The 12,721-nt window shown below is 28.5% G+C and overlaps 1 protein-coding gene across 2 annotated transcripts in view; it reads left to right on the top strand.

Annotated features, from left to right (window-relative positions):
* Positions 1-5,626: 5,626 nt before the first annotated feature.
* The window catches only part of LOC132934812 (maestro heat-like repeat-containing protein family member 1), a 30,800-nt gene continuing 23,705 nt past the window's right edge, over positions 5,627-12,721 (top strand). The window contains exons 1-8 of one of the 2 annotated variants that reach the window (XM_061001179.1): positions 5,627-6,320; positions 6,843-6,988; positions 7,259-7,450; positions 9,089-9,278; positions 10,080-10,216; positions 11,321-11,557; positions 11,622-11,700; positions 12,520-12,710. In XM_061001179.1, the coding sequence (XP_060857162.1) occupies positions 6,266-6,320; positions 6,843-6,988; positions 7,259-7,450; positions 9,089-9,278; positions 10,080-10,216; positions 11,321-11,557; positions 11,622-11,700; positions 12,520-12,710 (1,227 nt within the window). In that variant the 5' untranslated portion in view covers positions 5,627-6,265. Of the gene's footprint in view, positions 6,321-6,842; positions 6,989-7,258; positions 7,451-9,088; positions 9,279-10,079; positions 10,275-11,320; positions 11,558-11,621; positions 11,701-12,519; positions 12,711-12,721 lie in introns of those variants that run through there. The other variant, XM_061001180.1, reaches the window with a different exon arrangement.

Below are 12,721 nucleotides of genomic sequence, written 5' to 3'. Positions count from 1 at the left end.
ACGCCTTGGGAGCAAAAAACAAGCTTTTGCATTTCTTCTGTGGGCCTGTTTAATAGGTTTTAAGTGTAGCTCGCCATTGTCCGTCGTGTAGGCCACTGTGATGGCAGTGGCGTCATTTCAGTTTTTAATAGAGGCAAAAGTTTTGACCAGTCCAAAAGGTTAACTTAAAAAACAACCCCTCACTAGTGAATATTAATATATTATGTTCCTTTTCCTTCATAAGGCACACATACATACATACATACCAACTTTCAGGCACGTCCGTATCTACACATACTTCTAAATATAAATATATTACAACTATTAATTAGTAATCACTAATTTATCATTGTGACAATAATTTTTTAGTACCTACACAATATAATATTTTCCTATAAAATATATAGGCTGCTTTTGCGCTAATATAATATAATAATGGCTAATCGAAAACCACCGGGCTCCGGCCAATTGGGCTGCTTTTAAAATCAGACAGGATAAAATATAAAAGGCCCACCTTGCCTACCCCCCAAATGACGCCACTGCGTGACGGTAGTGTTTAAGTTTGAACGTTCAGAGAATAATTATTCTCAGTAGAATATAGTAGGTGCACCAAGTTTAATAATTCAAGAACCACTCGTACAAGTTTAGATAGGTACATCAATACTTAAAAAAAATTAGTTGCTTGACAAATTAATGTGAAATAATATGATGATTCTTATTTTTTTGAAAAATAGAAGTTTGTAACGTTACTGCATGGGAAATAAAAATCCAAGTAATTGAAAATATACGGTCCATAAGTATACCTAAAATATCCAAAACTCAGATTTGGAATAAATCCATTATCAAAGGAATACGTATATATAGTAACATATAGCTGTAGTTAAAGTGTAGCTCGTCATTGAGTAGCTATAGGTCACTATGATGAATGTGTTGAATTGGAGATCAATGATGAATCATATTGTATATGGAAAAAAAAAACGATTATTTTTATTATTTTTTATCTATAAATTTATGACAAGTTGGAAATCATTTATATTATAACTACTATATATTTTTCAAATTATCATAGTCTTCATATAATCATATCTTATAAACCTATATATTATTATGAAAACTATTATTCTTATAGTACCTACCTAGTACTTACACAAAGTTAAATAACTCAAAAACCGGTAGTACAAATTACAACTTAGGTAGGTACAAAAAAATTACAGTAAAAAATGATGATTCTCATTTAAAAAACAGCTACTCCATTATTTTTTAAATAATTAAAAAAACTGGTTTCCGAAAACAGACGAAACATTTTGATGTACCTAGTTCTAAACTAGAACTATATAAGTAAAATATATTTATTTTCTGAATTATGAATAACTTTAATAGTTTAATAAATTAATCTTACTTGGATCAATTGTATATTGAAAAGAAAATGTTTCCAGACTTTTTCCTCTTCGAGGTTCGATAGATTTTTAAAACTGCTTATAATTACTTATTATGTCTAATATTTTTTCTGAATGGTGCGAGTACCTTCCTACACACTATTAGAAATTTTTATGCAAGTATATTATTATGCATCTCAATTATTATTTCTAAACTTTAAATCAACTTTAATTGACACGTTTCACTATTTCAGTATACTTTCGGACACAGATAAAATAATTATACTTTTATTTGATACATAATATTATATAGATTATAAAAATTGCTTGTAACATAATTCTATTATATAGGTAATATAATTTTTTTTTTATCAAAAAGCTTAAAAAATTAATAAAAGTTGTTATATTTATTATATTTAATTGGAAATTGTTATAATAGCTGTTGAAAAATATTGAAGATTAAAATATACATAATATTATACAGGCACGGGTTTTTTGTATAAACATTTAAAGTTAAAATGTTGACAAAATTCATCAAAATCTCGACAATTTGCAAATTATTTTGTTGTTAAAATACAAAATGTTCAATTTGTATTTTGTATAGCTTACTAGATGATACCGCGCATTTCGTTGCCCTTAAAAATGGTAACTGTTAAAATTAGGGCTCAACTCCTTTTGGGTGTGACTTGCTGCAGTAAATGCAACTCAGCCACCTTGGTAGACAATTTTCGAAAATTCGATTTGATGCAAGCTTGTACCTGAACTGACCGATTAATCAATGGAAACCAATAACAAATAAATACTAATTTCTGCTAATTATTTCTCCTATAACCAATGGCAACCATTTATAAACAAACATTACCAACGTAAATCTCAAAACCACTGTTTGAGTACTTCCACGGGTTCAATTATGAATCTAAATCATCCCGGGAACAACTCAAAAACATATTAAAAATGTCATCAAAATCGGACCAGCCGTTTAGGAATGCATAAAAGACACACACGGACAAACATTCATTTTTATATATAAAGATATACCCACTAGGATGACTATCAAAAACATGGAAAAAAATAAAATAAAATTTTTTTTATCCTACCCGCCCAAAAGGTGATATATGATATAAAATATATTTTGTGAAAGTAATATCTCATTCAGTTGATATTTAGAGGTCACGCACCTTCTTTTATGTTATAATTTTAAATTTAAGTATTAACCGAAGGTAGCTATGTTAGCTATATATTAAAAATAGCCCTTGATGCCGAAAAAATAAATAGTGAAATTGATAATATTGATGAAAATTATCAAAAATCAATGTTTTTCCACTAACTTCCAAAATATCCTTAAAAAAATGTGTTTAAAATGTTCAATATAAATCATATGACTGTGCACCAATAGTGGTGTCTTAAAAAAAAAACAGCTTTATGGTATTGGTGGGGTAAGCCCTATACCTGAAGTTTATAAAAAATATTATCCACCCCCACATTTTCTGGATAGTGGGTACCAAACATTTAAGAGAACGTCGCACCCGCATGTGTTGTCTCTGTTTTACACACGTGCAGAGTGAACTGTCATATTATCAAACTTTTAGGTACCTATCAACCTTATCTGTGTTCTCTCGTTGGTTTTTTACGAGATTTTAATTTTTAAGTGAGTTATGATTATGTAAAACATTAATAATTGAAAATGATTATAATTAATTTAAAAATTAAAATATCATATAAAACCAACGAGAGAACACAGATAAGGTTGATAGGTACCTAAAAGTTTGATAATATGACAGTTCACTCCAATATCAAAATTAACAGCACACTATTTAAACTGGCTATTTTGGAAAATTTGCTATGTCGTTCCCTTAAGCGTCAAACAGTGGAACAGCACGGCCGCGTCAGACGCCGTCACGCCGACCCTATACGTCCAGACGCTGCAAGGAAAACGTACCTTTACGAAAAAAAAAAATGATATAATTTGAGCTATACACGTATGTAAAATTATAGTAAAACCCTTTAGGTTAGATTACTTCAATCGATTGTAAATGTATTATAACAATTATTTAGGTACCTATCCCTTTAATATGAGATTGAGGTGGCATCGTGACGACGGTAGGGTATGACATTCTTGTCAACTAAATTATACGAATATGTAAGAAATGTCAAATGATACAAAAGCAATATAAAATAGCCAAAAATTAAAATACAACTATACTAGATATAAAACCATTAACCTAATTCATTAAATAATAAATTATTTATACAATGATTACGGTGTATTACTGTAAATCATTAATATTATATTATTTGCTTACATCAATTTTCAAAGAGACAAGAGTTAAAAATAATAGGACCCACATTATTAATGCATTTTTGACCAAAACGTACAATATTTACAAGGCTGGGCATTAATGAGTTAAAAATTAAAATTAAGTTAAAACGTTAAGTTAATTAACTTGTTACTTTTTTTTCAAATTAACTTTTAACTTAATAAGTTACTTTTTTTCAAGATTAAAGTGTTAACTTTATTTCAAAAATATCTAAATTAAGTTAATTTTCGTCCGAAGAATAATGCAAATTTTTGAATGTTTTTACTTTGATGGATCATTTTAAATTTCCTCAGTAATTTTCTTGAGTGTAAAGAAAAACTATCTAATAAACCATATTATTATGTCGGGAATATTTTATTTTTGCAAATTAGCAAATTTTAACTTTACACTAAGTTAAGTTACTTTTTTCAAAGTTCACTTTTAACTTAACGAGTTAACGAAAAAAAATACAAGTTACTTTTAACTTAATTTAATTTAATTATTTTAAAATAACTTAACTTAACGAGTAAAAAAATCGATAACTTGCCCACTCCAGTCTTGATTATTTATGTAGTTACCTGACTTTAATGTTATAAAATCGGTTTTCTTTCTTTTAAGAGTTCGTCATTCTGCTTTAAGAAGAAAAAGTAGACTATTTATTTAAAATTGAAATTGCCATTTTCTTATACCTATAGTAATTAAGTGGTAGCACGTTAAACCCTTTATAATTAGAAGAGGAGACCTAATTAGATTTTTTTTTCAAACATAGACGAATTATACTTTGGTTTTGCATCCTTTAAAAATTCAGAACAGTTTTTGAAGGTCCATCAAAAATTACCATACCGATACGGCGATACCGATATACCGTCTGTATTGTAATTTGTAATTTATATTGATATATATATACATATATATATATATACAAATATTAAAATTTATAATATAGGATATTTATACATTATAATATATTCATGTATAATAATTAATAGAATATATTATAATAATATTATGTTAACAAACATTTAATCATATAAAGAACATTTAAACACGTTAAAATATTCATATATACTGGTATTGGAGTACCTATAATATATACAAAATTATAATATATTATATACATTAAACAAGCAAGTGAAAAAAATTATTATATATTATTTATGTGGATAACATTTATAAAAAAAAATTGCCACCCTTTGGACTATTTAAATAATGAACCTAACCAAGGTGAAATTGGTTATACTAAAAATATATCACACATCCAGGTACCAAGACGAATGTTTTTCCGAATCGCTATTATAATATAATGCGCTCATTGTGTGTGCACTGTGCGCGTGCGTGTCTGATACTCCAATGTGTGTATAATAAAATATACAATATACCTAAGCAATTTGATTTCCCGGAATACTGAGCTCGAGTGTAATTTATGCAACAAAGTACAATCGAATGACTAATAATGCCAATATTAATATTAAAAAAAAACTACATTTATACGAGATTGCTGCGGAGGCGGATATTATACTATACGCCGATGCAGACATACGACGACGATAATAATTATAAATTATTATTAATATTATATTATATTATTGTTAAAACGACGTGCACGTGAAGACGACTTTGTACTTCATAGGTTTCCCACACCCGACGCCTACGTTCGACCCGTATCGCCCGTATATTATTATTACTATATGTATAAGCGACGATATCGATATTATTTTCGGTGGTTGGTGCATGTAATTCGGTTTATTACGTCGGGCGTCAATTTACTATTGAAAAATAATATTCTTGTGACAGTAAAATTTCGTGCCGGGCCGTAATAATATTATTCTGTAAAGAATTCCTATATTTAATTAATATTATAGGTACGCATCTATCATAATAATTATAATTATTAATATTATTATTATTGCAGTACGATTAGAGACCGGTTATCACGACGCGCGACAAGTGTCCGGCGAGCGTGTCCTTATCATAACGTCGTAAATAAAGTAAAAACAGTCGTATCACGCGAGAATGTGAGATAGTGGTGTAAAGCTGTGTAAACACGCGCATTATCATCATTTCCGACTGTTCGTTGTCGTATTTATTCGATCCGTTGCGGCGTCGTGAAGAAGCAGAACCTTCGTAGTTACGTACTCGCGAATAATCGCCAATAATAATATACCTGTTGACTATTGTAACTATTACCGTGATCGGCCGGGAAATATTCTAGATATATCCGTAGGTGTGCGCCGACGCCGTCGTCATCGTCGTAGTTTCGGGTGGAAAAGCTGAGAGGAACCGTACGCGCGGGCTCAGCAGCGGCGGATGACGACCGGGCACAGCGCAATCGCGTAACGATTTATGTTTCCCGCCGCCGGTGGCCACCCGCAACAGTCGTCGTCGAGACGACGCCGCGCCGCCGTAGGTCTGACGTCTCACACGGCACCGTCTAACTGCGTACGCGACACTCGCAGTCTGCGGCAGTAGTGAGCAGTCCGTCGTCTACCGACGGTTTTTCCGTCTTTCTTCCGTCGAGGAGGCAGTCGCGTTTTGCGCTGGGTTTTCATTGGTTTACGTCGCATTTCCCGTCTTCCTGTCGCACATTCATTTCGTCCGTGACATTTGTGTGCCATGGAGGAAGCAACTTCGAACGACGTTGTTGACGACCGAAACCTCAGCATGCAGAGTGAGTACCGTCATCAACTTTCATTACAGTACTTAGCGATCACATATAATATCATGGCGTATTAATTGTATCCCCCATCCGTAAGCCCGTACGAAAGCGCATCAAGTTAGGTTATCGTTATGATCAGATTGGGAAAATCCGACGGCGGTAAAGCGCTTTGTTTGTTCGGCAATTTTTTTAACATTCACCCACAAAACCCACCGCCTGACACTTTGTCTACTTGGTTTCTTTGTTTTAGCTTCTTGGGCTCTCATGGTCATTTTGCTCTGCAATTTCATCTAGAGTTTTTATTCTAATCTTCTGTACTTACCCCAAATATTCTTACTTCCTCGTAGGGTTAAGGAAAGAAGTAGTAGTAAAACCATTTTCCACTCGCTAAGTGATTACTAGGTGTTGTAATAGTTCAAAATAATTTTGTTTAGACATTGATGTTTTCTCGTTTTTCTTTAAGAAAAAAATATTCAATGATATTTTATTTGTTAAAATATTTCTACAATTGATTATAATTTGTATGCATTTTAGGTACCATTGACCGTTTACTTCATATGATAACCGAGGAAAGAGATGAAATGGTATTGAATTCAGTTTTAGCGTCTCTTCAAACCTTATCAAAATCTCATTCCACACAAATAGTTCAAAATATGATACATTATAAACTTCAAAATTCGGTAATTATAATATTTGTTTAAGTATATATAACTAACTATGCAGTTTTTAAATTAGTTTAATTTTTTATTGTATTACTATTTATTACCTATTTAAGCTAAATGACTGTATCAATAATTACTTAACAATCATTGTTAAGTCATAAAACAGCAGTATAAAAAGTTTATTAGTGTACTCTTTAATTTGTAGTATTTTGTTGGTTCTTATAGTTGAAATATTATTAGAAATAACATGTATTTATTAAACTTATTATTGATACCTATTATTTTCAGTTGAGTGTCGTTGAATCTAAAAGCTTGCTATCTGCTATGAAACAACTTTGTGAAAGCCACTATGATGATTTTGATATAGAGCTTACAAATAATTTGGTTCAATTTGCCACAAATGAAATGTTTAAGTCCTCAGACTCTCAGTTCCCAGCATCAGATATGTTGATCATCTTAGGCCGAGGAAGATCTGATCAGGTAAAATATGTGGGTAGAATATGATTGCGTGTGGTGCTTATCGGTGATACCTTTTTTATAACAATTAGGTATGTTAAATTAATTTTATTTTTGTGGTTTTGCCTAATTGTTGTACAATATTTACTTTTATAAAACTTAAAAATAAAATAAATCTTTAGAACAACAAACGTTTCAGAAAGTTACATAATATTACACAATATTACCTATTTCATTGTGCTTGCACATCAACACAAGATGTGGTATTAGTATACAGTTAAGCCTCAATAACTCAAATCTCAAGGGATATAAAAATACATTTTATTTTTTTTTTTTGATTTATATATCTCAAATTCTACTTATAAACACTTCAAGACAAGAAACGAAATCAAGTTATGAAAGTTTGAGACTTAGAGTTACACTCTGTTACCTTATAATTTTAATGGAAAATATACAAATTGAAATAAAGATAAACATTTTTCAATATCAAAATTCAATCTATCCATAAAAAATTGCTTTATCCAATTTAAAATGTTATCAAAGTTCAATTAAATTATGTACTTCATATAAAATTTTTTCAAAAATATATTGACAAAATTATTTTCAATTAAAACTATGTATTTCAAGGAAATAATGTATTTTTTAATTTATATCGAAATTTATTCTAAACTATTAACCATTTTATTTTTAAATTAATCATTAGTTTAAAGATGTTTAATGTTTAACTATAATATTATGAGTAAAATAAAAATTAGTCAATTTTACCCTACATACTAATACATTTTATAATCCAACAAAACATTTAATTACGATTAGGGTATTTTAAAAATTGTATAATTTTACATGTTACTATATTAATGCTGATTTAGTACAAAATCATTTTGTATTAAGAGCACATTACACCGGCATGTGTTGCTTCAGTCTTACAAATGTAAAACATAAAAAAACTGTTTGGCGTAGGAAAGAACCGAGAAGGTTACAGTTATCAGTTACAACTAAGCAACAACATTTTCACCATATAAAAAAGAGAACTTAAGCTGTGAAATATCATTTTTATTTTTCGATATTGGAACTATAAAAAAAGTTATTCAAGTTTGATAAACACTAAAATAATGGATTATGAAACAATAAGAACTTTTTCGTAAAAGTGATATCAAAAAAATAAAAAATATATTTCACAGGTAATGTTCTGAACTGTAGTGTATATCAGTTTGAAGTCTTAACTATCACTACAATTTGAGTGGTTCTTTACTGCACAAAACAGTTTTTGCTATGTTGTACATTTGTAAGATGGAGGCATGTGAGTGTAGTGTTCTCTTAAGAAATTCCTTTGTTATTTGTCAAATATTATCAAATTTACTCAAGAGAGTAAATCATATGTGATTATGTTTTACCCAAATGTATATTTTACTACTATCACTAATCTAGGTAATAAGTATATTTGTATCATACCCTATCCACAATGAATATGTAACTATTTTTTATACACTTAAATTAGTTTTCTTTTATTTTACTGTTGAGTCACCATGTATAAATGTATTAGATTGAAGAAGAATCTTGGTACAATTCAAAATATAAACTAATAATTAGGGCCATCTCGTGTTACATTCTTATTGTGGAAAAAGTATAGTTGACTAATAAAATTGAATTTTCTGTCTATAGATAATACAAAATCTTATGTCTCATTTAAAAGAAGGCATTCCTCCGCATCCTTCTATTATATATTCTTTGGGGCACCTTGCTTCAAATCACCCTCTTAAGTTTATTAACTTTGTTGATCCATTCTTATCAGCTATTTGCTCGATTTTACTTCTGACCAAATCAGATGCTTTACGTAAAATTTATGGCACAGGTTTGTAATATTTACATATATTAATATACTGTATTAATTATACTCTATTATTAAGTGATTATAAAGTATACAATTAATAGTGTTTGAGGATTTTTAGAAAGTTGCCATAACGATTTATTAATATATTAATAATGTAGTGTTCATTTTTAACTTCGTTTATTTTAGATTCTGAGCGGAGCGAAGATTGAAGAAGCTAGTGGTTATACAATGATCTTTATTTATTTATCTTTTTTTTTATCCTGTATACAAAATTTTTACCAGAAGGAGGGCTTTGATTTTAATGTATCTTATCTTTTAGCAAATTGGATGAAGATTGTACTTTAGAGAGGTCATTTTTTGATTTTCTCAATAATTATTTAATGCCACAAGAAAAACCACCGAAAAATTATAAAAAACTGCTATTTTAATTTCTAACGCTTTCTTTAACACCATAGAAATGAATCAAAAATAATAACATTACATAATTAATTCAACATACCAGCTATAATGAATAAAACCGATATAAAATATCCTGACTGACAAACCGTCTCCGCTCAGAATCGTTTTTCTTATACAATGATATTATATCATTGAATTCAAGTTTAATACAATCCATTATACATTGACCCATTTGTAACCTACTATACAGCAGAGTGACATCCACTTACCCGCTTTTTATGTATGAATTTTGATAATTCCAAAAAATTATATATGATCGAATATGATTACCATCAAATGTTACTAACTAAAATTGTTTAATTTAATGTAACACAAATCATAAAATATAAATATATTTTAACCATAATATTTATTTTATTTTAGCAATTGGTCAGGTTTGTGCATCTGTTATTGAATGTGAACCATCAGATATAAATGAAATTAAACAAAATTTGTCACCTAAATTAGAAGAAATATACAAAATTATGAATGATGTCTGGTTAATTTCCAAGGATATGAAGGTCAATATTAAACAATTTTGCCTTTTTAATGTTATACATATTTGTTTGTAGAATATATGTAAGTTGTGCTTTATATTATTTTAAAATATAAATGTTCAAATCATATTTAGAGTCTACCATATAGATGTAGAGCACTCACTACGCGGCCTGCGACTGCATGTGTCCTTTTAATAAATTTTGTGCGGCCCGCACTAAAACTGAATTTTTCCTTCTAAAATCCAACATTTTACGCTTTAATAAATAAAATAAAATACTTATACTAAAATATTATTTGTTTAACTTTTATAACTATTAAATTTCATAATTATTATTATTCAAAATATAACTAGGAACTAGGAATCTTTACACCCAGGTCTGGGCGGGGGAGGATATGCCCAACAAAGATACCCTTTTTATTTGTTGGTCAATATTATGCACAAATTTAAATTTATTTCCTGCATGGCCCTCAATCAATTTTTAAAAATAATATTTGGCCCTTTCAAAAATCATAGTGAGAACTGCTGATATTGAACATTAATCATCAGCGTTAATAAAGCACATACATGTTATTATAAATCATATTCTATTATTGAGTATTGCTTCTGTTTAAGTTTAAACTTTATGGTTATGCATTATTTATATGATTAATAATATGTTATAGGTACATAATATCCTTGAAAATGTTGATTTTATTCTTCTTCTGTACAATTTATTCTACAAAAACTACAATATTTTGCAAATCATGTTCCGGACTGAATGTTTTTATTGATGTTTAATGTTAAATGTTTTATTTTTTTTTTATTAAGTTAATTAAACTTTTTACAGTTGCACCATTTCAGTTTTAATAGGCTTCTTAAATATTTATCTCGTTAAAATTCCCATCTTACATAACTTAATACGTATCTGAGGAAAAAATAGCTTCATTTTATAGCAATAAAATGTCTAAAACTCCACATCGGAGGTACTAATTAATCATGGCACCTACTTCAGAGTTGTCATTTTATACTTCTATAAAGGGTGTCAAACAAATAACTAACTAAGTCGTATTTTTTTTTAAAAATTTAATCTTTTATATTCCTTAAATGTTTGATCTGTAAAAAATGTATTTTTTATTATTTTTTACAGCTGATTGAACATATTCTTGATGCTTTAAGCTCAATTGTTATGCTGATGAGTATAGAAACATTAAATAGAGATTGTATACCAATTTTGACTAATATACTAAGCTTGTATAAAAAATGTCTTTCTATGGGCATGTCTCGATATTGGGTTTCACAGTACTTGGCAAGTTTTTTATCCGTGATACCGGAAATTATGCTTGAACCAGTAATAGATAATCTTTTTTCTATATTACATGAAATGGTAATTATAGTTATTCTAAAGGTATGTCTAATTTATCTTAACCTAAGAATTATTCTATTTTCAGGTTATTGTAATGCCAGACTATGATTTTCCAATGTCTATAAAAAATCATTCCGAAGTTCTAAGATGTTACACTTATTTAGGTATTATTTTATCTTGGTAATTGGTAAATTAATGGAAAATTATAATTTATTTTATCTTATTATATTAATAATATACAAAAATATGTAGATAAAAATGTAATCAATAATATGCTCTTGTTTTAATACTATATTCTGGTAATAACTCATAACATTTATTTTCTATTGAAATAATGATATTTATTGTTCGATACATTAATTATATACCTGAATATTTCAGTTATAGCATAGATTAAAATATATAACACTATAGATAGGCAACACCAATTCTACCATTTATTGCTCATTATATTAATTTGGATAATACTCTCTAGTGACGCAAAGGTGGGGAATGAGTATCTACTTGTCTCCTGCCACCATGCTTACTAATGAGTCAAATCCAAATTAAATATGATTATATAAATTAAATTAATAATTGAATTGGCGTTGCCTATGTATAATATATTTAATATTTAACCTATAGTTATAGTAATAGGTATATAAACAGTTGATAATATAAAATTCACATTTTTAAGTTCTCAAAGTATGAACTTTTTCTATGGACATTTTAAAAATTGTCCTAAATTATTTTCTTGAGATTTTAACAACAAAACCCTGTAAAATACTAAAATTAAGATATCTAAAGAAAAATAAATAAAACATATGTTTTGTTCTACATTCTTACAGAACAATACATTTACTATTAAATAATAAATAATTCATAGGTATATTTTTACTATAAATAAAAATATAGACAAATGCAGTATCAGTAAAAAATGAAATGCATGTTTTATAATATATTGCTCTATAATATTGATTTTTTTACATAAGTTTATATGTTAGGTAAACATTTTGGTGACAAAATATGTGAACTGATATTACGAGACCTAAAATCTAATTCAGAACAAGGAAGAATGGGTGCTTTATTGATTGCATCACATTTATTAAATGCTTCCAATCAGAGTATTAAAGTAAAATCATCAGAAATTATTCCGATTTTGTATGATCTGCTGAAAAACAATAGCTCATATCAGGTATTTATTAA

The sequence above is a fragment of the Metopolophium dirhodum genome, chromosome 1, assembly GCF_019925205.1.
Source record: "Metopolophium dirhodum isolate CAU chromosome 1, ASM1992520v1, whole genome shotgun sequence".
Classification (NCBI taxonomy): Eukaryota; Metazoa; Arthropoda; class Insecta; order Hemiptera; family Aphididae; genus Metopolophium; species Metopolophium dirhodum.
The sequence above is the reverse complement of the archived record's forward strand: the minus strand, read 5'-3'. Positions and strand labels throughout refer to the sequence as shown.